Below are 25,880 nucleotides of genomic sequence, written 5' to 3'. Positions count from 1 at the left end.
GCTGATCCCCGACTTACTCTCACCATTACAGTAATAGTCTTGCTAAAACCCGTATACATTCTAAGTTAGACCATCCCATGTTAAACACCATACAATTTTTACTTTGTGCACTTTTACTCCAACCACTAGAATAATTATTAGGTCTAAAAACCCCACACATTTAACTTTTCTCACATTTAGGGCTCATGCACACGATCGTATGTATTTTGCAGTCCACAAAACACTGATCCGCAAATCAACGCCTGACATCCGTGTGATGTCCGCGTTGCATCTGTTTGTTTTTTTTTGGTGGATCCATTGCAACAATACCTGTCCTTCTCCACAAAATGGACAAGAATAGAAAATGTTCTATTTTTTTCCGAATGGACATACGGACACGGAATGTACACAGAGTCATTTCCGTTTTTTATGTGGCCCCATTGAAATGACTGGTTCCGCATATGGGCTGCAAAAAATATGTTCGTGTGCATTAGCCCTTACTATGCTAAACTCAATACATTTTAACTATGTTTAACTGTGCCACCACACAAAAAAAAAAAAAAAAAAAGAATGTGTATTAGACTCCATTATGAACTTTGGTCATTCCTACTCCTGCCTCAAGAACAGTAATGGGGTCTTGTTCTACTCCACACATCATTTTTCACATTTATTCCCAAAACTGGAAGAGTAATTAAGCCTTGCTTAACCCAGTACACTTTAACTTTGTTCACTTGCACTCCTACCACTGAATATGAATGTATGACATTTTGAAAGTTCCAACTTCTGCCTCAAGAACAGTAATGGGGTCATGTTAAACCCCCATATATTCAAACATTGGTCAACCTATACACCAAGCATGAGGAATTTAAGGGAGCCCTTCTAGTTAAGACTTCTGGGGGGGGGAGGGGGGAAAGAAGCTCAGGAATCTCAGAGGTTTCCAGGCCTCTCTGGGGTGAAAGGGGTTGTCCTAATTACAAGGCTCACCTGTTCACATTTACTGATGTTTCATGCTTGCAAAAACATTTTAGTGAACATAAAACTCCAAAGGCCATATGGCTTGTTAATGTTAGCGGTATAAACCATGAAGGGAATTTTTGAAGGTCAGTTTTGCTTGAATCTGCATTAACATAATTTGTGTCCAACTTCTGCCTCAAGAACAGTAATGGGGTCTTGTTAAACCCCATATATTCACACTTTGGTCACCCTATGCACCAAATTTGAGGGATTTGGTGGAGCCCTCTTAGTTTAGATTTCTGGAAAAAAAATTAAAAAAAATAAGAAAACAGTTCATGAATTAATCTATAAAACTAGGGCTCCTTGGGATGACGGAGATTGTCCTACTAATTACAAGACTTTTCACATTTACTGATGTTTTATGCTTTCAAAAACTATTTTTGTGAACAGGACACCTCAAATAAACTTAAGGGGGAGATTAATCAGGAGGGGAATTTTGGAGATCGGTTTTGCTTGAATCTGCTTTGCCATAATTTGCACAAAAATTTGCAAAATTTGCACAATATTTGATAGATTTGGTGCATCTTTAAAAGGGACACTTAGCTATAGAGAGGTTACTCCAGTAGGAGATTGTCACAGGTCACCTCCCCCCCCCTCCCTGCACAATGACCTCAGCAGATGTCAGAGAGCAGGTCTACAAAATGCTAACATAGGAGTCAATGAATGATAATGTAAAGCATGTCAATGAATGCTGTTAACAGCGGCCCCGGCAAAATGGCCAACCCATAATCATGTACAGAAAATAGAATTAAAAAAAAATCTACAATGAGAAAATGAAATTTTTAGGTTTGGAATAGGTCATAGGACAAGAATGGTGCACGTCGCAAGTTTCTCTGCATGGACCGACTGAAGTGCGACTTTCACCACTTACTTTAATGGGTCCATGTGCTATGTGGATGCAGGCTGCATAGCACACAGATGGAAAAGACTGCCTTCAGAATCAAGCTTTAAAGGAAAAAAATTTCACGAGAAGACGGAAGAACCATTAGGACACATTGCTTACCTTTGCAGGGGAAGCAATTCCATTTGGTAGCACTCCTTTGTCAGTATCTGGAGAGCTGAAGCCCACTCTTTTTGCACTAATTAGAAAATAAAAATCAGTTTTTGAAAGCAGACACTAATTAAGAACCCCTTTTGGGCTATAGTTAAAGGGTTTCTGTCACCTGAAAAATGGGTATTAAGCTGGCGGATGTTAGCGATGTGCTAATGTCAGCCGAACATAACTATATTAGCGCCATCTCACTGCCTGCCGCCGTTATTGAGAAAAACAAACTTTTATAATATGCTAATTAGCATCTAGGAGCAGGGGGGGCATTGCCCCTGCTCCTGGAGGCTCAGTTCTCCCACCTCTGGCCACGCCCTGCTACACTAGATTGACAGGGCCAGGCAGCCTTTACCTCCTCCTGCCGGCCCTGTGCGCTGGGGAAATCTTGCGCCGTTCAGTATTCAGCGCAGGCGCAGTGAGGAAGCTATAGTTCTGTTCAGCTGACATTAGCACATCGCTAATGTCAGCCAGCTTAATACCCATTTTTCAGGTGACAAAAACCCTTTAAGTCCAGATTTATGCCTTTTACTTGGTGCCTCATCAATACAGGCTACTTTTCCAGCCACATTCATTGCACTTTAGCCATTACAAGAGACGCCGATCTAGATTTATGAGCCAAATATCCATACTTCAAACAGCAAAGTCAATACAAACTAAAAAAAAAGACCTCATTGTAGACATGAATTATGGCTGCTGCAGGTTCCTGAAGTCCTTTAAACAAACATTGCTTCTCAAGAGTGGTACGATACTGATCTTTGGTTTGCTAGGTGTGTAAAGTTTATTTTTGGGAGGACAATATGAACTATTTGAGTATTTATCACTGACTCAAAGTGTCAACATGGGAGACCTAGAAAACAACCCAGTTTCCTTAAAAGAACGCCTTTTTCCTAGTAGCCAGAATAAAAATTTGACAGACCTGATCCTGAGTTATATCCTGTATCTTACTTCAGAGCTGCGCTCATTATTCTGCTGGTGGAGTCACGGTGTACATACATTACTTCTCCTGTACTGATCCTGAGTTACATCCTGCATTATACTCCAGAGCTGCACTCACTATTCTGTTGGTGCAGTCACGGTGTACATACATTACTTATCCTGTACTGATCCCGAGTTACATCCTGTATTATACTCCAGAGCTGCACTCACTATTCTGCTGGTAGCCATCGAAGACAGTGGACAAGCTTGGCAATAGACACACCCCTAATAGCTTAGCGGTTAGGTTGGCTTTAAGTTAGGTTTTCTTAGGCGACTGGTATAAAGAACCCTTTCCATTAGTCAAAACTCCAGAGCAAGCTTTGTGCAGACACTTAAAGAAGGAATACTGGGAGATTTCAGCTCTGAAGCCTGCAGAATTGTGAATGCAGTGCTGTAGCATGAGCTGTAAGATAGAATCAGTACAAGGTAAGCAGTATTGTAGTGTGTGTACACACAGAGTCAATGTTTTGTGTAGATTCATTTTATATGCATCTTATTAACTCTTTGTAGAGAAGGATAGACGTTCCTGTTTGCTTAGTAAATATAGATCTGGTATTTCTATTGCTGTCCCTGACAGTTGCATACAGCCTGAGCCCGCACATACATTCTGGTATATTCCACATGAGATCTATATAAACTCCTACACCATTAACAAGCCATCGACGCGGTGGTCGTACCTGTTGTTGGACTCGGCTTTAGTAGCCATTAGGTCTTCTTCTGTTTCATCCGGTGGCTCCATGACACCGTACTGCTCTGGAGGAATAAAAATGTCTTGGTTGATACTGTTCACCCAGCTCCTCTTTGATCTGTCCTTACTGCTCTGACCTAGCTCAGCTAAAACATAAAAAATAGCCATTATTCTACATTTCAAGTCAACGTCATGCAGGGAAAGGGGACACGGAGTACTGTATCCAGACACACAGTCATTCGGGGTCACAATGTATTGTAGGGAAAAGGTTTTCCAGGAGTTCAATATTGATTGGTCATTACTATTTGATCGGTGGGAATTAGACTCTTGATGATCATTTGGTGGAAGGGGCTGAGGAGCTTGGCCAAGCGTTGTAGCCCTTTCCCAGGTCCATCGGTCATAAGGTCTTTGTGCAGCTCAATCCCATTCAAGTGAATGGGACTGAGCTGCAATAACAAGCACTGCCTCTATACAACATACGGCGCTGTGCTTGGTATAGTATGAATGTTGAGGACCTATCCTATTCTCAGGATAGGTCCTCAACATGAGATCGGTGGGGGGGTCTGACACCTGGCACCCCCACCAATAAGCTGCCAGTACAGGAAACTATACAGTGAAAGAAAGGCTCTGTCCACTGTGTAGTTTCTGGGACCGGTGTACTGCAACCATTCTTTTCAAATTGTACCAATTGTTCCCCTAGCCACAGGATCAGATCAGTGGGAGACCTCCCACTGGGATCCCAAACCGATCATCAGAACGGGTACCCAGTATCCTAAAGGGCCCCCTGAAAAGGTCAAATGTGTGCACTGATGCTCCGTTCATCTCCATGGGAGTAGTGTCATTTTGTGGGGCCCCATAGGATAAAAGGTCCCCACTCATGAATTGTGGGAGTCCCAACTGTAGGACCTATCGATCCAATAGTCGTCCCCTATCCTGTGGAAATGGGGATAATTGGCCTTCACTGGAATACCCTTTAAGTTCTCTAACCAGAGATGGATAGTCAAAGGTTGAGGGGGAAGGAAAGGAAAAAAGGAAAAAAGGAAAAAAGGAAAAAAGGAAAAAAGGAAAAAAGGAAAAAAGGAAAAAAGGAAAAAAAGGAAAAAAGGAAAAAAGGAAAAAAAAAGAAAAAAAAGGAAAAAAAGGAAGTAGACAAAGGTTGGGGACTACTGAAATGGAGTTGCTTGTCCCATATTGTTCCATCTCCATCATGGGGGTTTTAGGTTCATCCTTATAACATGAGTCCCTTGTGGGGCCAACAACAGAAGATGACGGACTTTATGGACGTTATGTTGCAGCAGTTCCTTGTTGCCTTGAGATTCAACTAGAGATTAGCAAATTCTTTTACCCGATACAATAGTCATCACTGTGTAAATTGGTTTACAGTTCACCACCCATTACAGAAGGCATCACCCAAAACAGTACGTAGACGAAATGTTAGAAAATTCCAGTGTCGGGTCATAACGTTTTTTTCTTACTTAAATATTAAGAGCGTTCTGATGAGTAGCGGAAGCCATTTTTGTAAAACTGACAACAGGAAGTGCAGCCATATTGGTTTTCACATATTGACAAAATGGCAGTAGATAATAAACAAGTAAATCAAAAACAAGCGACAGTCTCACCATCAGTTGCTGAAAATATATTTTAAAAGTGACAAACCAATATGGCCGTTCTTCCTGTCACAATGCTGCAAAAATGGTCTCCAACACCAATCAGAAAAATTCTAAGCTCTCTAAGTAACATGAGCATAATTGTCAAACTTTGCCCTCTGCTCTAACTTCTCATCCACTAATATATGGACTGCACATTTTAGGCAGAAATCCCCTTAAAAGGGCAGGTCTATCTTTAAAGGACTTCTTCATGTCACAGGATTACACGGTAGGAGTCTGTGACATCCACCCATCTCTAGAACAAAGGGACCCATCCTGTTCTAACACCAAGATCTTGCCTAGTCACACCTAGCGACCTTAAAAGCATACATGCCAACGGTCCCGATTTTGGCAAGGGAATCCTGGGAACCAGACCACAAAAGGAGCAGGAGTTTATGCAAACTGCACCCAGTAAGGTTTAATATCCTTGCAGCGCCCCCACAGGAGACATGAAGCATTACACAGTGGCCATTAATATTGATATAGGGAGGTTGTTGGGGTAAATGGGGACCTAAACCATCTGTACTTTTCACAACCACAAAAGTACAAATATCATTATTCTGGAGACTTACCCCCTTCTTGATGGAAGGTCACATTTCACCGATAAGAGCAGCTTCATAAATAAATTGGTCTTAAAATTCACCATAAAAATTCTAATATTTATTTGCATTAGACAATATTGGAGAGTATAATTTAGTGTACAAAATCAGCTTTACAAAAAGGCTCAGAACAAAAATTTTCACAAGATGGCTTACAAAATTAACCGTGCATTAAAAAAAGAATTGAAAAAAAAAAAAAAAAAAATATCTATAGGGAGCAGTATTATAGTAGTTGTATTCTTGTACATAGGAGGCAGTATTATAGTAGTTATATTCTTGTACATAGGAGCAGTATTATAGTAGTTAGTCTTGTACATAGGGGCAGTATTATAGTAGTTATATTCTTGTACATAGGAACAGTATTATAGTAGTTATATTCTTGTACATAGGAGCAGTATTATAGTAGTTATATTCTTGTACATAGGAGCAGTATTATAGTAGTTATATTCTTGTACATAGGAGCAGTATTATAGTAGTTATATTCTTGGACATAGGGGCAGTATTATAGTAGTTATATTCTTGTACATAGGGGCAGTATTATAGTAGTTATATTCTTGTACATAGGAGCAGTATTATAGTAGTTATATTCTTGTACATAGGAGCAGTATTATAGTAGTTATATTTTTGTACATAGGAGCAGTATTATAGTAGTTATATTCTTGGACATAGGGGCAGTATTATAGTAGTTATATTCTTGTACATAGGAGCAGTATTATAGTAGTTATATTCTTGGACATAGGAGAAGTTATATAGTAGTTATATTTTTATGCAATAGGGGGCAATGTTACATTAGCTTTTCCTGTTTAAATGCAGATTAGTCAACAGAACAGCAGAATGATCTTAAAATAACAGAACCACTTTTCAAACCCAGAATTGCACTCAACTGAAATATATATTAGATATGTCACTTACCTATAGTTGCCGGCTTTTTCCGCTTCCTAATTGATGCTCTGACCAAGTCAGCTCCATGTATTTTATCCCTGTGTCGTCTTGATTTGGCCTCATAAAACCATTGGCCGCTTTTATACTTTAACTCATTCTCGTCATCGACATTAAACTGTAGTTGACTACAAACCAAAAAGAACACGCTTTTAATATATGATGTAAAGCCAGCGAAATTCTACCACTGGAAGTCTAAAGATAAAATACAAAGGAAAACCCTGCTCTCCTCTCATTGTCCGTTTTAATAAAAAAGTTTGCTTCCTTTTGTAGCATCTTTTCTTAGAACTTCTGTTATTCTTCTTGTAAATGCATGAAAATTTATATTATATATATATATAATTTATATTAGAAAGGAAAGAAGCAGCACACAAAGAAAAAGTGCGGGTGCAAAAAAATCCCCCTGAGGGACCTGCGACCAAGATCCCAAGTATGAATAATAAAGCAAAGGAAGGCAGCACTCCAAATGATAATGAAAAAGTGGACGGTTTATTCACTCATCAGCAACGTTTCAGCTCTCTCACATTGGAGCCTTTTTCCAGCTGAGTAACATGTGCAAAATGACATTTATAAATAGTGCGGGTGATTAACAAAGTACAAATTGATACATCATATAATAAAGTGCAAATGCATAAATATTACAACCATATTACAAGTACAATCAGTATATCATCGTGGTTCAATATAGCAGCAATATAAATATAGTAATAAAAATTCCATAATGTGATAAATTATAATATAGAATCACCAAAATTCCATAATTACTAATCAAATGTGACAAGTGAACAAGTGTGTTTGACATAATATAACAATGAAAAAGTTAAAAACCTTTGAATAAATCACTTTAGGCCGAGTAGACATGGTGGGAACTGTTGGCGTCCAGAAGAGAAGACGGCGCATGCGCCGCTCCAATCGTTATCGCGAGATTCACAAAGGTAGTACGTAATGTACAAACCACATCAAAGATGGCCGCTTTTGAACATTGCTTTAGGGCGCATGCGCATGCCAATACATCCGCCCATGTAGATTTGACAGACACTTGTACAGTGCCTGAGCGCCGCAGCATATAGCAGACAAAGCTGATCCAAGCATCGGGGACCGGCGAGTCAACGTCGGTCACCAATAGGATATCTGTATCAGCGGGATGATGCGGTATTCACACCGTAAACATCCCGCTGTCCAGAATGACAGCAAATCCACTCCATGTCACTCACAGCCACACAGTAAGCAGGATCCACAGTATGCGAGTCCAAAACAACTGTCAGCTGAAGGGACACGGACAAAACTGCATCGGGGCTCATGGTATATTAATATTTTATTTATATTAGATATGACAGCAACTCCCGTCTGTGTAGATGCCACCCAAGTCCCATGGGGGGGCTGGAGTCGCACCATCGCACAGACAGGGGCTGTCCTCAAGCATTAGCTATACATATTACAAAATACAAAGGGGGAGGATCACCAACATAGTTCCTCCAGTCTTCGCCATACGTGAACATTCGTACTTTGTATTTCAAAGTAATTAGAAAGTAAAGTATTACTTTGAAATACAAAGTACGAATGCTTGAGGACAGCCCCTGTCTGTGTGATGGTGCGACTCCAGCCCCCCCCATGGGACTTGGGTGGCATCTACACAGACGGGAGTTGCTGTCATATCTAATATAAATAAAATATTAATATACTATGAGCCCCGATGCAGTTTTGTCCGTGTCCCTTCAGCTGACAGTTGTTTTGGACTCGCATACTGTGGATCCTGCTTACTGTGTGGCTGTGAGTGACATGGAGCGGATTTGCTGTCATTCTGGACAGCGGGATGTTTACGGTGTGAATACCGCATCATCCCGCTGACACAGATATCCTATTGGTGACCGACGTTGACTCGCCGGTCCCCGATGCTTGGATCAGCTTTGTCTGCTATATTCTGCGGCGCTCAGGCACTGTACAAGTGTCTGTCAAATCTACATGGGCGGTTGTATTGGCATGCGCCCTAAAGCAATGTTCAAAAGCGGCCATCTTTGATGTGGTTTGTACATTACGTACTACCTTTGTGAATCTCGCGATAACGATTGGAGCGGCGCATGCGCCGTCTTCTCTTCTGGACGCCAACAGTTCCCACCATGTCTACTCGGCCTAAAGTGATTCATTCAAAGGTTTTTTACTTTTTCATTGTTATATTATGTCAAACACACTTGTTCACTTGTCACATTTGATTAGTAATTATGGAATTTTGGTGATTCTATATTATAATTTATCACATTATGGAATTTTTATTACTATATTTATATTGCTGCTATATTGAACCACGATGATATACTGATTGTACTTGTAATATGGTTGTAATATTTATGCATTTGCACTTTATTATATGATGTATCAATTTGTACTTTGTTAATCACCCGCACTATTTATGAATGTAATTTTGCACATGTTACTCAGCTGGAAAAAGGCTCCATAGAGAGAGCTGAAACGTTAATGCACTAAGACTGAGTGAACAGGTGACTGTGTGAACAGGGTCTAATACATGACGCCAATACTTACTAATAAGCAGTGAAGAAGCTCTTAGCGCATATTATTGATCAAAAATATGTCGGCCCATCTACCAGACCCTGTTCACACATTCACCTGTTCACTCAGTCTTAGTGCATTTACTAGTGTGCTACTACTTTATTTTGTTTGCTGTATTATTGCCTGGTAGCTTGCACCTGCGATTGTGTCTGGAGGTGCTGTTCCGTTATTTGAGATATATAATATAATATAGATACACACACACACACACACACACACACACACACACACACTGCTCAAAAAAATAAAGGGAACACTTAAACAACACAATGTAACTCCAAGTCAATCGCACTTCTGTGAAATCAAACTGTCCACTTAGGAAGCAACACTGAGTGACAATCAATTTCACATGCTGTTGTGCAAATGGGATAGACAACAGGTGGAAATTATAGGCAATTAGCAAGACACCCCCAATAAAGGAGTGGTTCTGCAGGTGGTGACCCCAGACCACTTCTCAGTTCCTATGCTTCCTGGCTGATGTTTTTGTCACTTTTGAATGCTGCCGGTGCTTTCACGCTAGTGGTAGCATGAGACGGAGTCTACAACCCACACAAGTGGCTCAGGTAGTGCAGCTTATCCAGGATGGCACATCAATGCGAGCTGTGGCAAGAAGGTTTGCTGTGTCTGTCAGCGTAGTGTCCAAAGCATGGAGGCGCTACCAGGAGACAGGCCAGTACATCAGGAGACGTGGAGGAGGCCGTAGGAGGGCAACAACCCAGCAGCAGGACCGCTACCTCCGCCTTTGTGCAAGGAGGAACAGGAGGAGCACTGCCAGAGCCCTGCAAAATGACCTCCAGCAGGCCACAAATGTGCATGTGTCTGCTCAAACGGTCAGAAACAGACTCCATGAGGGTGATATGAGGGCCCGACGTCCACAGGTGGGGGTTGTGCTTACAGCCCAACACCGTGCAGGACGTTTGGCATTTGCCAGAAAACACCAAGATTGGCAAATTCGCCACTGGCGCCCTGTGCTCTTCACAGATGAAAGCAGGTTCACACTGAGTACATGTGACAGACGTGACAGAGTCTGGAGACGCCGTGGAGAACGTTGTGCTGCCTGCAACATCCTCCAGCATGACCGGTTTGGCATTGGGTCAGTAATGGTGTGGGGTGGCATTTCTTTGGAGGGCCGCACAGCCCTCCATGTGCTCGCCAGCCCTGCCATTAGGTACCGAGATGAGATCCTCAGACCCCTTGTGAGACCATATGCTGGTGCGGTTGGCCCTGGGTTCCTCCTAATGCAAGACAATGCTAGACCTCATGTGGCTGGAGTGTGTCAGCAGTTCCTGCAAGACGAAGGCATTGATGCTATGGACTGGCCCGCCCGTTCCCCAGACCTGAATCCAATTGAGCACATCTGGGACATCATGTCTCGCTCTATCCACCAACGTCACGTTGCACCACAGACTGTCCAGGAGTTGGCAGATGCTTTAGTCCAGGTCTGGGAGGAGATCCCTCAGGAGACCGTCTGCCACCTCATCAGAAGCATGCACAGGCGTTGTAGGGAGGTCATACAGGCACGTGGAGGCCACACACACTACTGAGCCTCATTTTGACTTGTTTTAAGGACATTACATCAAAGTTGGATCAGCCTGTAGTGTGTTTTTCCACTTTAATTTTGAGTGTGACTCCAAATCCAGACCTCCATGGGTTGAAAAATTTGATTTCCATTTTTTTATTTTTGTGTGACTTTGTTGTCAGCACATTCAACTATGTAAAGAACAAAGTATTTCAGAAGAATATTTAATTAACTCAGATCTAGGATGTGTTATTTTTGTGTTTCCTTTATTTTTTTGAGCAGTGTGATATATATATATATATATATATATTATAGAATATCTCAGTGGTGCATGCCGCTGGTGAGGCACAGGGCAACGTTGTTACATAAAGCCATGCAAGTGGTTAATATAGCCATTAACATTAATTAAAGCTGTCACCATGAATTACATTAGATCCGGGTCCAACACTAGCATGCATCCTCTAAAGCTCATGTTGCAGCAGGTGGCACTGTGATATTTCAGGTTTTATGCTGCTCTTAGGCCCACTTAACACATCAGTTATTTGATCAGTTATTTCCATGAGTTTTTGTGAGCCAAATCCAGGAGTGGAGGCGACACAGACATAAGGTATAATAGGAGATCTGCTCCTGTTCTGTGTTTTTAACCAGTACCTGGTTTTGGCTCCCAATAACTGATCAAATAACTGACGTGTGAACAAGGCCTTAAAAGGGGACTTAAACATATGTTTTTGCACCATTCATCCACAGTCACGTCCTTATGCAGCTGGGGTTTATTGTTCCAAACCTGCCTATAATAAAACCTGCCATTGCTGCATTAAGTCTAGGACTCCTTTCCATAGTTTATTTACTAATTTTCCTGGATGGATAATAAGGAAGTACAATTCATCTATTTACACGAGTGCCGCGGTTTTATATATATCACATGTTCATTGGTCTTACCGCTGAGCACCGGAACATACCTAAGGAGTGCCTTCTAAACAACCTCTAATAGGACTCCTTTCCAGCGGCTCTGAGGGCACGTGCAATGCGGCGATGAAGCTGAGGCCGCGCAGCTCGCTTGGCTGCACATCTGCTCAGTGAATAGAGGTGTATTGCTCTCCGGTAAAAATCGGCAGCTGCCTAAAAGGATCCAATGGTGGTTTAGAGGTCCCAAACCTACTGATAGGCTCCCTCTCAAGGGACTGTCCACACCTTTATTATTGACAGCCTATCCTCAGGATATCTGATTGGCGGGGATAGCTTCAATGCTGCTGAAGCAGTGCTGCAGTAACGAGCTCTGTCCACCCCCAATGATCAGATATTGATGGCTTATTCTACGGCAAGACATGGGGATTTAAACAACGCCAGAGGGAATCCAATTTTTCCTAATGGAATGGAGTCGGCATGGGAAAAAATTGGGAAATTGTTGCTAAAAACACATTTGAATAGTCTTTCGAATGAGAAATGATTGTATTGATATCAGTCTCACAAGAGCTGTGGCCCCTTCAGTGGGGGACCCCAGTACTCAGAGCCCCACCCATACCATTACCCGATAGGTCTCCATAATATATTGGTACAGACAAAAAAGTGTGCAATGGTGAAAATGTATCAGGGACCCCAGCAATCAGCTGTAATTTGTTGGATAACCAGGCAGGAAGTGTCCAGTTTCCCTACAGCTCCCCCACAGGGGAAATGAAGTATTGCACACTGCCTATTAAAATCATCTCTGTAATGCAGGAGAGGGCAGGTTCTCCAAGGTGATAGTCCTACAAGTACAACCTATATAGACACAGACAACCCACTCGAGACCCCCTCTATCAGCCACAGTGGAAAGATATATATCACAGTGCCATGCTCCCCCCATCCTCCAACCCATTGGTGATCACTATGGCTTCATGGGAACTACCGTAATGTAAGACGGTTGCCCAAAAGGACCAACCCCTTTAGATAATACCCATCAGACCAGAACCAGCCCAGTAGACAGACCATTACATACCATTCCGCAGTCCAGTGACCCGCACGGCTCAGTGAGCTTTTCTCTGTAGGTTTAGATCATATGGTGTAACGATGCTGAACCCTTTGCATCCCACCATGTTTAAGGACAAAAGCAAATACCAGCAATAAGAAGATTTGAGCGGATCAGCCGGGGCAGTCCGCACGTCAAGTGACTTCTTAGCTCACATGATAAAGTAATACGGAGGAATGCGTTGGCAGCTTTAAGGAGCTGTGAGAATTAAGAGATTAGAATAATGGCTCTTTCCATTAGAGACCTGCTGTGAAGCTCACAATCTAAAATCGCTCACAACCTGCATGACACCTGCGGAGAGATTTAATCAAGGACCGCAATGAGAAGATCCAAGAACGTGGGACTTTACAGCCTCCATACTATACAGCTACAGGAGAACTACCAGAACCAGAACAAAAACACTAAATTGTGCCCCCTAGTGGTGCTTATTCGTACTATCAATCCTTACTAATCTAAAACAGTACAGACCAGTAGCTGTTGCACTTGCATGCTGCCAATAAATGCTTAATAATACTTCCACAAAATGCCCACAAAATACAGCCAGCCTCCAAATAATAGTGCCATACAGTGTTCACATAACACTGATCATACAGCACATATAATACCACCATATAGTGCCTAGATAATACTGCCATACAGTGTTCACAGAATACGGATTAAACAGCCTATATAATACCACTACCTTATAGCGCCCAACCAATAGAGCCATGCAATGCCTACATACTGCCATACAGTGTTCACATAATACCGCCATATAGTGCTCACAGAATACTGCCAATATTGATTATACAGCCCACATAATACCACTATATAGTGCTCACATATTTATGCCATACAATGCCTAAATAGTACTCCGTACAGAGTGCACTTCATACTACATACAATACCATCATATAGTGCCAAAATAATATTCAGTATTCAAATACTATGTTTTTATAGATCATCACGCCCTATAAAGCTCACATAATACTGAAATATAAATTAAGTTCCCAAATAATACCGCCATATACTCTTTATTAACACTAGATGATGGTAGAGTGTTGTAACTGACCAGAGATACTGGGGGGGGGGGGGGGGGGGGGGTCATTAAAGTCTGCCACTTCAGCTTTTAGAGTTAAATAGTCCCTAGATCCCATTTTGACACCTGTAAGACAATTTTTTTTTTCGCAAGGGCTTTTTTCTACGGCATCCTTCCTCACCACTTAAAGGGGTTGTCCGGGTTCAGAGCTTTACTGGGACATATCCCCATCTTTACCCCTCTGATACCAGCATTTCATGCTCCAATGCTCTCCCTTGCCCTGCGCTGTATCACGCAGGGCAGGGGCTTACTTTTACACTGCTAGGCAGAGGCTTCCACCTAGCAGTGTTGCCGGTGACATCATCGGCACTAATGGGCGGGCTTCAGCTCTGCCCAAGCTGTTTTACAGGGTCCCCAGAAAAAGCCTCTGCCCCGAGCGATTCAATGCAGGGCAAAGGAGAGCATCAGAGCATGAAATACTCTGATGCTCCCTGGGTGAAAACGGGGATATGTTCGGAATCCGCTCTGAACCCAGACAACCCCTTTAAGAGGCAGGGACATATTAGTCATTTTCATAGACAAATCCTTCGGCAGCGCAGGCAGGAAACAAAGACGGGTGTAAAAAGCCGGTCTTTGTAAATGACCCCCACTGACTGTAAAGTGATTTGTTTTTCCTCACTCCAGACTCTTGTTGCTCCTGAGGATCCACAGTCCACAGCAGCCCTGGGAAATCGCCCAGTCTGCCACCCCCTAAAACTAGTCCTGCTGTGCAGGTTTACATAACCCATAGGAAAGTGGGATTGGGAAGCCCCCCCAAGAAGGTCCGTCTAGCCATAGTAGCATACTTACCATGTATGCAGTGGTGAGAGGGCGCCCAGCAATGAACTCATGACATAAAACCATGTCATTTTCCTGCAACCGACACCAGGGGAGCTCAGAGTTTGACAATGTCTATTGAGTTCAATGGTAACTGCATGAATTTCAATGTACTGGCTCCCCCTAGCTGTGGCAGCAGGCAGCCACTTTTAGATGTGTACTATACAGAGAAAAGCAGGAGACCTTGAGCTGTATGGGGAGGATTTAATTACTCTGTTTATGCCAGTTAGTTGGTGAAAATACCGTATATCGAGAAAGATACTGTCCAGAATGAGTGCCATATTTATGATGCAACTGTTTGGTTGGAGGTGGGAGCTGGAGCGTGACTTTTTATTAAAAAAAAATAATAATAATTATATTTGGCGTTGCTAAGTTTTGCTATGGGGCGCTATGTTATCCATGTATGCACCCGACTACGGCCAGGGCCGCATGATGAGCATCTCGCCTCAGGCAGTGGCCAACCTGCCTCTGCGAAGGAAGGGCGAAGGAACAGCAGTTTACGAATTCTGTGGCAGTAGAATGGTGCACAAAGGCACAATGACTTCCCCGCGGCCTCCTGAGGTCACTTCATTCAGGAGATCGCAGTGATGTCATCATGATCGCCTGTGCCGGGACGTGGCAACTCAGGCCACTGACATGTGGCCTGCATTGCGGGGAAACAGGATGGACTACAGCAGATGCCTGGCCCGTCTCTACGGTATGCATGTTAGCTGTACTTACACTCTGTGGTGACAAGTTTCCATTAGACCGCTCCGAAAGGCTGTCACCCAGCTTTCCAGAGATTGTGAATGATATATAAATCTGTATTGTTTTCATAAAGGGGTAAAAGTAGTCAGAATTCAACTCCCCCTTACCCACGTGTGGCACGCCACCTGCAGTAACTAATAATCTTATCCACAGTAGTTGCCCTGAAGCCTTAGCCCAAAACCCTAATACCGCCATCTACTCCCCTCTGACATGACAGACAACTAAGTAAATATACATTAGAGGGATCAATAAACCTTCTGCAGGAGCGGGAACCAGGAAGACTCTGCAGACAAATGAAGGGCAGAAAGTCGGAGGAGGCCGAGCAGACCGCACCGTCATTAAAGGCGTTTAGGGAACAATTAATCACCAGGTTATTAGTCTGCAGCTCCTCTAGGAGGACGTCTATAGCTCATCAGTCACCTACTTGGAGAAGGACACAATATATACACCTATAGGAAAGCCATCAGAAGAAAAAGGGGTTCTTTTTATGAGAAGTTTGGAACTATGGAACTGGCAAAGGTCAGATACATAGGGGGTCATTTATTTAGACTGGCGTTTTAGACGCCCGGTCTTTCTAACTCTTTGTGCTGGAGGTGGATTCACTTTGGCGCATCCACCGCCGGTCTAAATCTACGCCAGCTTCCTTGCTGGCTTAAATTTAGACCATTTCCTACATCTAAAATAGGCGTAGAAAATTATATAGATGAGATGGGCTGGCCAGCCCACCCCCCCTTTTTTAAATTTTTTTTTTTAGACGTGGCATGAGCGAGAAAAAGTCGCAATCTGCACTAGATATTTACGCTAGAAAGCTGGCATATCTGATAGTAAATGACCCCCACAGTTTTGATCTCTTTAGGCTACCTGCACACATTACCAAGGTTTTTCCATGTAAAAAAAAAAAACAAAAAAAAAAAAACAGGACCAGAAATGGATTTTGACATGTAAATTTTGGTGTGGAAATGAACAGAATTTCTACAATGGGAGATGGGTAAAGATTTTTCTAGGACTCCTGCAGCAGACCCATCCCTGACCCCATATTGCAGAATAAGTAAAGTCATCAGTCAGGGTCTGGGACAGTAACAGAATTCCGTTTTCTGCAGCACATAGCAGAGCTGACTTTGTTCAGGCTGCATGCTCAGAGATATGATAATGCAGGAGCTTTACCTGCTTTGTAAAACCACTCGTTACACGGCAATAAAATGATCCAAATGATACATTCAGCTCTGCTACATCCTAGCACTGCTACAACATACACAGCCATAATGTCGCTTACCGTATGCGCTGATCCTCTGCCTTCTTGAGCACTGAGTCTCGGTTCAGGACTTTCAGGATGGCCTCCTGCTCGGCTTCCGTTAAAAAGCTCAGATCAATCATTTTGTCTTTCAAAAATCGATAACTGGGAAACTATGAAACAAGAGCAGAGCGGTGTCGTCCTGCAGACAGGATCTCGGGGAAGGGGGGGCTTTAGTGCAGCACACAGAGGCCTGGTGCAGTCCAGATGAGGGGCTAGTCAGAAAAATAACGGGTCATTACTTTTGGTCAGGAGATTCTTGGGAAGGAGCCACATTCCCAGTTACACAGTTCACATGCTCCCAGTCAGACAGAGCCAGCTTCAGATGGAGGCAGAGATGGGCACCAACATCACCTAGAAGGAGAAGAAGAATAGTGTTACCATATGTAAAACGCAAATTATAATAGCTGAAAATTTACTACAATATATTATACACATCACAATGGAAATTATGATAATCATACAAAGGAGACCTCTAACAACTGTTGGCATCAGTGAGGTCGTCTCCCGCCTAGACTACTGCAACATCCTCCTATCTAGCACCCGTCTAGCCTATCCTCAGCTCGGCTTCCAGGCTAAGCCACGTCTCTCCCCATTACTCCTCTGTCCCTTATCTCTGCCAACCCCTTTACTGGCTCCACATTGCCAGAGAATCCAGTAGAAAACTGTCATACTAGCCCTGTCCCCTCCATACATCCGAGACATGATCTCCCGATACCTTCCCACACACAGTCTGTGATCCTCACAAGACCTTCTCTACTCTGCACCTACCGTGTTTCCCCAAAAATAAGACCTACCTCTAGTTTTGCCTATCGCTGTAATATAAGGCATCCCCCCGAAAATAAGGCCTCCCCGATAATAAAGCATCCCCCGAAAATAAGGCCTCCCCGATTATAAAGCATCCGCCGAACATAATGCCTCCCCGATTATAAAGCAAGCCATCCCCAGAATGTAAGGAGCTCACTGATTGGCCGCAGCCGCCGCCAGGACAAGCTGCCGCCTTCTTCCGCCCACTGCTCGCTCTGCCCTGATGGAGTCTCACAACTTGGCTGGCACGGACACACAGGGGACGGGTGACAGGTGGGGTGGGGGGGGGTGGGGAATATCTGATGGAAGGTGGGGGATGTCTGGTGAAGATGGGGGGGGGGCGACGACTAAAAACGGTAATTAAAATGACACCGGGTGATCAGAGGGGGGAATCAAAATGACACAGGGTGATCAGGTTGGGGAGGGGGATCATTTAAAATGACACAGGGGGATCAGAGGGGGGAATCAAAATGACACAGGAGGATCAGAAGGGGGTACTAAAATGCTATAGTAATCCCCCCCTCTGATTCTCCTGTACCATTTTGATTCCCCCTTCTGATCCCCCCCATGTCATTTTAAGTGATCCCCCTCCCTACCCCGATACCCCTGTGTCATTTTGATTCCCTTCTCTGATCACCCTGTGCCATTTTAAGTGATCCCCTCCCCACCCTGATTTCCTTTTTTTTTGTTCAACAATAAATGTGTACCGTATTTTTCTTCATGGAAAAAATAAGACATCCCCTGAAAATAAGACCTAGCGCATCTTTTGGAGCAAAAATTAATATAAAGACACTGTCTTATTTTCGGGGAAACAGGGTATGTGCTGTACAACAATATAACTACTATAATACTGCCTCCTATGTACAACAATATAACTACTATAATACTGCTCCTATGTACAACAATATAACTGCTATAATACTACCCCCTATGTACAGGAATATAACTTCTATGTACAAGAATATAACTGCTATAATACTGCCTCCTATGTACAAGAATATAACTACTATAATACTGCCTCCTATGTACAAGAATATAACTACTATAATACTGCCTCCTATGTACAAGAATATAACTACTATAATACTGCCTCCTATGTACAAGAATATAACTACTATAATACTGCCTATGTACAAGAATATAACTACTATAATACTGCCTCCTATGTACAAGAATATAACTACTATAATACTGCTCCTATGTACAAGAATATAACTACTATAATACTGCTCCTATGTACAAGAATATAACTACTATAATACTGCCTACTATGTACAAGAATATAACTACTATAATACTGCCTCCTATGTACAAGAATATAACTACTATAATAATGCTCCTATGTACAGGAATATAACTCCTATAATACTGCTCCTATGTACAAGAATATAACTACTATAACACTGCCTCCTATGTATAAGAATATAACTACTATAATACTGCTCCTATGTACAAGAATATAACTACTATAATACTGCCTCCTAAGGAAATAATTATAACTACTGCCATCATTATAGTTCTGACTACTCAGGTTATGCATCAGTTATATACACACACTAGTGGCTATAAGGAGTATTGCACTTTCAGATGGTGCGGTTTTCTTTGTTCAGATCTTGTACAATGATTATTTAGACTCTTTTTTTTAGGGATACAGATCAGTGCAGAAATCAGGAAATGGGAGGTGCAGCGCCTGAACCCATTAGTCACATATGCCCAACGCTGCACATGACTGCACCATGAGTCAAGCACAAGATCTTTATATTAATACGTTCACACTCTCTCCTAGATCCCATTGCTGACATATACGAGGCGGCGGCTGGTAGCTATAGATTACAACAACCGGACGTGCAGAACTCATGTCTGACAACTGTCCTGGGATTTTTTGGCAACTCTCTCCTTCTCCCCCGATGATGGGTGTGTGCACATAAAATGTATGATATATGCAGATAGATGACAGTAGAGACTGCAGCAAATACTCTCGAAATACAAGATCGAATGTTATTGAATAGAAATTGTGTATACAGCTCCTATGCAGAAGGAATGAAACTTTTTTTTTTTTTTTTTTTTTTTTAATACCCTGTATTTTTCGCCCCTGGGTCCTATGGGGCAAATACGAATGAAGTGCTTCCATTTTGGAAGCGCTTCATTAGTACCGGCTGCTGTCTGCTGTAAAGGGCTGCGCACCATGTGACCTCACTGTGCGCAGCCTTCACAGCTGACAGCCGAGATCCAGGAAGAAGAAAGAGCGCTGGTGGTGAGGAGCGGCGGCGTCCAGGAGCGGCAAGTTATTATTTTTTTATTTTATTTGCGCTGATGGCGGGCATGATATAGCTGACATGGGGGGGGGGGGGGCGGCGGCATGATGGCTGACATGGGGGGGCGGCATGATGGCTGACATGGGGGGGCGGCATGATGGCTGACATGGGGGGGCGGCATGATGGCTGACATGGGGGGGCGGCATGATGGCTGACATGGGGGGGCGGCATGATGGCTGACATGATGTGCAATGGAAAACTTTTTTATTATCCTCCTCTAAAACCTAGGTGCGTCTTAGGGGCCGGTGAGTCTTAGAGGGCCAGGTGAGCTGCGAGGAAGGGGTGGGCGCCAAAATGTAGCTTCGCTTGTGTTGGCAAAAATCCTTGAACCGGCCCCGTCTCCATGCTTACACACTAGAAACAATACCTGCATGGTATGAGTCTGCATTACTCCTTCCCATCTGCCCTCCTCTTCTACTATCTGGAGGTTATCAAGAAGAGGAGGCAAATAAGACTTTTGAATAATGTCCTCGCACCTTGGGCTGGACAGTCTTGCGGCGCGAGTTATAGAGGCTCTGCCTCCACTGCTAGAGCACCAACCAACTGGGCGTGCACCGCTACACTTGCAGGTAGACGTGCATGAGCAGTTACTGCTCTGGAAGCAGAACTTATACACTTGTGCCGCTACTCAGGGCAGCAATGCAGGTGCGAGACTGTACGGCATTGCCAGTCAAGAGGCAGGAGAGCCTCCTTACTTGTGGGGGCAGCCCCTCATAAGTGCAGAAGTTGTAGAACTCCAGTTCTTACCAATCAATTTGATCATCCCTAATCAGGATCATTGCCTTCAATTTTACTTCAAAATACAAAAGTATACATATATAAAAAGTGCAAATACATCAGTGGATGGAATGTGTGGGCACTGAATGGCGGTATTATATAGGCAATAAATGGAATATACAGTAAGATCATCAGCCCCTTCTGTACCTTTAAGGCATTGCTACAGAAAACTGTACTCTTTTCCCTTTTGTACGTCCACCCAGCATGTGTTTGTTTTGGGCCCTTGGTTTTTCAGTCGAATACTGGATTTGCTGGTTCCAGTTGATGTGAGTCACTGGTTCCTGATGAATAGGAAAGGTCATTGAACAGGGAACCAGCTTTTGTATGTATGATACAGTGCGCTCACAACAGAACTCCCCTCTGACATGTCCAGCCGCATCCTCGAGGTTAAAGGGGGTCTTCTAAGACTTAAATATTTATGACCCGTCTTTGGTGAGGGTCTGATAGAAGGAGCCATGGCTCGTCAGAAGTAGAATAGTTTGCTATACAGTGTAGTGGCAGGAAATGTACTGCAGGCTCAGTCCCGTTCAAGGGAGCCCTGCTACGTCGGGCGTGCCGAGGCTCCTTCCGTAGGCTGATCGGCGAGGGTGCTGGGAATCGGACTTCCACTGATCGGATACTGATGACCTATCCAAAGGACTCTCTGAAAACCTCATCACAGAGGAGACAGGGTTGGCCTCACATGAGCGTAATGCAGCCATAGTAGGTCTGGGTCTAGTGCTCTAAACTTGCAAAATCATAGATCCCTACATTGCCGATAGTTCAGGTCAGTTAGACCAGCGTCGGGGCAGAATATGCAGCTGTGGTACTGGTGTAAAGCCAATCAAAAGGCTACGACTCCTAGATAGGAATTGGCGCCATGGGGTGGAATTTTTTATTTATCTAAAAAAAAAATTTTTTGTGCAATTCAAATATTGTGCCATTTACAAGGGCAAGTCAAAAATTATCCTGGTGACTGTGGTGGGAGAAACAACAGAGCAGCGATTTTTAATTTTCTGTGATCCGAGGGTGCATCTGGTGCCGATATTTATCGAGGACTTGGTGCACAGTTGGGAAGGGTTGTAATAGGTCTATGGCAGAGAGGATGTGCGCCTTGCACTAGTGCGAGCCACAAAGACCCTCCCCATATTCCTCTCTTCCACGTTGCAGAACAGCGCGAGTGTCTATTTACCCTGAGGACAGTAACTCGCTCAATGTGCTGACGGCTGCAGTTACGCTGGGTGCTGGCTGAGGCAGGGGAACTTCTAACTTTTTCAATACATAGACTCCAGCATCGAGTCTCCTGGCAGGCCACAGGCTGCACCGAAGATGGACGGGCTCTCACACTGCTCTCAGGACAACTCTTCACGTTGGCAGGGCCCAGGTGGCAAGGAGGAGGGAAGGAAGACAGGGACCCATGTAATCAGGTCAGAAAGGGGGCGGAGCCATGTAGCCTGGCCGGGCCCCCCCCCCCCAACCACAGGGGCCCCATAGCCTCTGCCTCTATTGACGGTATGCCACTGGTTTTTGTCCTGCATTAGTGCATATTAATGCGTAGAGAAGCTCAAGGAAGGTCGCACAAGTGCCAGTCATGGGGAAGGAGACGGGCGCCCTTCCACAACACAGAGCGCTGCGTGTGAACCGATTCTGTTGGATGGAGGAGAGACAGTGGATTAGGTGGCAAAATTATGTGCAGCGCTGGGATCCTAGGTTCAAATCCGACCATGGACGACATCTGCGTGGAGTTTGTATGTTCTTCCCATGTTTGTGTGGGTTTTCTCCCACAATCCAAAGACATACTGATAGGGACCTTAGATTGTGAGCCCCATTGGGGACAGTTGAATGATAATGTCTGTAAAGCGCTGCAAAATATAGTAGCGCTATATAAGTGCGTGAAATAAATAAATAATTTGCAAGTTAGCCATGACTCTGCAGAGAAGACAGCGGTGCATTTGTGGCTCACATCTCAGCCTTAAATAGATTTTTTAAATAAGGGAATTTGAAAGCTTGTCGGGAGATGGACAGTGTATAGAAAAAGCAGGGAGATTATGTCAAAAAATTATGTATTTTTCTTTTTTTAAAGCAAAATAAATTCTACAGCCAGAGTGCGGATAAATATTTGACTTTCTACTCTACATGGTAAATATAATTTGCTTAAGTAAGACAGCTCTTTTAAAAGGGAACCTCTCGCCTGGTTTGGAGTGACTAACACCCCAGCATGCTACGTCCGTGGTGTGTTGCGGATCCAAAACACACCCGCCCGGCGCCCCTATAGAAAGGCCTATTCTTGTCCGCAAGCTGCGGACAAGAATAGGACATGTTCTATCTTTTGCGGAGCTGCGGACCTGAAGATCGGGGCCACGCTCCGCAAATGCGGATGCTGACAGCACACTGTGTGCTGTCCGCATCTATTCCATCCCCGTAGAAAATTAATGGGTCCGCATTTGGGGACGTGTGAATGGAGCCTAAAAGGGTCACAGATCTTCCCCATATCAAACCCATCTGTTCCTGAAACTAATAGTAGATTAAAATCCAACCGGGAGAAGAGTCCAGGACTCCTTTCCATCAACACTGCAGTGATAAAGCATAGGAGGACGGTGCACTTCACTTTACTGCACATGTATAGCGGCGTAAGCTGTACGGTCCTCCGCTTGCACACACGACCTATACCGCCATAGAGGTGTCCAGGACTCTTCACCTGATAAGTTACGCTTTCATTTGCTATTCTTCCCAGGGACAGAGGGGTGCGATATGAGCAGTTTGGAGATCCTAAACCCCAGCTGCATAGCAGTATGCTGGTAGTTTAGTGGCCCCAAAACCAGGTGATAGGCATGCATGGTTGCCAAGAATGACCCACTTATGAGCCCCAAAGCGGTTTGTCAAAAAGCAAGAGTCACAGATCTCCTAGTCCGCTATAGCTGCACCACCTTCTCCTTCTGGAAGGTTTCAAGCCCTGACTCTCAAAACACCCAGACATCCCCTTTCGAGACAAATTGTCACCTTTTTGTGATCTGCTGGTCCACTCCACACACTATTGAACCCAGAATGGAGCCAGGACACAATGCTCCCAGGAGCAACCAGTGGTTGCTGTTGGGTTGGCTTTAGGTCCCCTGTTCTCTCTCCAAACATGGGGGAACAGATGAAGAACATCCACCCTGATTCTTCACGAACAGGATTCATCCAAATTTATTTACGGATGAGCTGCAGTACCAAATACAGCCAAAAGACTACAGTGGCGCTAATTCAGGAACAAAAACAAAAACTAAAAAATAACCTGTCTCCGAATCCAGTAACAGACACTAGGACCTCCTCCTTCTGAGGATCAGCAATGACCAATCCACCCAGTAAGAATAGAAACTGCTCAGGACAGAGGTCACCCACCCATCTGTCAGACTTTTATGCAAGTTTGATGTGCCAAATAAAGTGCATAACTCTTTAAATTTAAAGGGGCATTTTTATCTTGTAAATCTCATCACTTTAAGATCAGTAATCTGACGTCTGGGACCCTCAAGGTCCTGAGAATAAAAGCACTGCTGTAGCATTGTGACGCTCACCCAGATCCGGGTGGCCAGGAACACCTCTGTGCAGGGAAAACAAGGAATGGCGTGCAGCACTAGACCAGCACCGTGGCCCCTACATTCTACATAATCAGGGGAGGGGGATCTGACCTTGTAGGACACCCCCTGATCTAAGGTGTTGCCGTACCTTCATGTATGCCATCACTTTACAAAATGGGAACGTCTCTTTATAAGGAGCTGACGGGTTCACGAGTGTTAATTTCTGACGAGGGAATGCAATAAAAGAAGCTTTGTCAAAACTTCCGCAAGGATCTCTGCCAGAAACAAAGCGAAGAACATAAAAAAAACAAAAGACAAAAGAAAGCAACGACGTGAAATAATATACATGGACAAGAGCCAAAACGTGAGCGAGGGGTCTAGATGTGCGAGCACTTACAGCACTGGTCCTGGCAGACGTTCATGTTCGGGATCGGAGGCTGGAATGAAACATTTGGGACGTTTCTGGTGAAGAACACACTGGCGACAACTGACTCAACCTGTTCCGGTTTTACAACATTCATTAACTATACTTGTAGCCCTGCGATTCCTCCTGAGAAAACAGGTGACAGAAGCCAAATAGGCAGCCTGTAGCCATTCCACGGAGATGCCGTCACTTGCATATAAAGGGACCGATACATTTTGTACCGTAATCATACATGTGGCGGGTTTATAACATGGACACAAACCATATTCACACCTTGCGGTCATGGCACGTACATTACACAACCATCTCCTCACAAATCTCGAAAACAAAAAAGGTCCATGGTGTAGATTTTTCCTAGTCCCAGCAGGAACCCTATGCATATAGACCATACATTATGATCAGCTTCACTCAGGGACGTACATAGAAAATCACTGGGCCCCAAAGCAAGAATATAAATTGGGCCCCCATGCCCCATTCATAGCCCATCCCACTACCCGTTCCTGGCCAGTATATACAGCAGTGTACTGATATGTGAAGTATGACGTATAAATTACAGCTTATACCTCACATATCAGTGCACTGCTGTATATACTATATATCTGTTCCCACTGCATCTATATTACCTCGTACCTCACATATCAGTACACTGCTGTATATACACTGCTCAAAAAAATAAAGGGAACACTTAAACAACACAATGTAACTCCAAGTCAATCACACTTCTGTGAAATCAAACTGTCCACTTAGGAAGCAACACTGAGTGACCATCAATTTCACATGCTGTTGTGCAAATGGGATAGACAACAGGTGGAAATTATAGGCAATTAGCAAGACACCCCCAATAAAGGAGTGGTTCTGCAGGTGGGAACCATAGACCACCTCAGTTCCTATGCTTCCTGGCTGATGTTTTGGTCACTTTTGAATGCTGGCGGTGCTTTCACTCTAGCGGTAGCATCAGACGGAGTCTACAACCCACACAAGTGGCTCAGGTAGTGCAGCTTATCCAGGATGGCACATCAATGCGAGCTGTGGCAAGAAGGTTTGCTGTGTCTGTCAGCGTAGTGTCCAGAGCATGGAGGGGCTACCAGGAGACAAGCCAGTACATCAGGAGACGT

The 25,880-nt window shown here is 43.9% G+C and overlaps 1 protein-coding gene across 1 annotated transcript in view; it reads right to left on the bottom strand.

Annotated features, from left to right (window-relative positions):
• The window catches only part of SYTL2 (synaptotagmin like 2), a 67,953-nt gene extending 43,124 nt beyond the window's left edge, over positions 1 to 24,829 (bottom strand). The window contains exons 1-5 of the mRNA XM_040426396.1: positions 24,739 to 24,829; positions 16,889 to 17,260; positions 6,859 to 7,013; positions 3,691 to 3,847; positions 1,997 to 2,072 (exon numbers count right to left, since the gene is read on the bottom strand). Coding sequence (XP_040282330.1) covers positions 1,997 to 2,072; positions 3,691 to 3,847; positions 6,859 to 7,013; positions 16,889 to 16,989 — 489 coding nt within the window. The 5' untranslated portion in view covers positions 16,990 to 17,260; positions 24,739 to 24,829. The remainder of the gene's footprint in view (positions 1 to 1,996; positions 2,073 to 3,690; positions 3,848 to 6,858; positions 7,014 to 16,888; positions 17,261 to 24,738) is intronic.
• Positions 24,830 to 25,880: the final 1,051 nt, after the last annotated feature.

The sequence above is a fragment of the Bufo bufo genome, chromosome 3 (assembly GCF_905171765.1).
Source record: "Bufo bufo chromosome 3, aBufBuf1.1, whole genome shotgun sequence".
In the NCBI taxonomy this organism is placed as follows: Eukaryota; Metazoa; Chordata; class Amphibia; order Anura; family Bufonidae; genus Bufo; species Bufo bufo.
The sequence above is the reverse complement of the archived record's forward strand: the minus strand, read 5'-3'. Positions and strand labels throughout refer to the sequence as shown.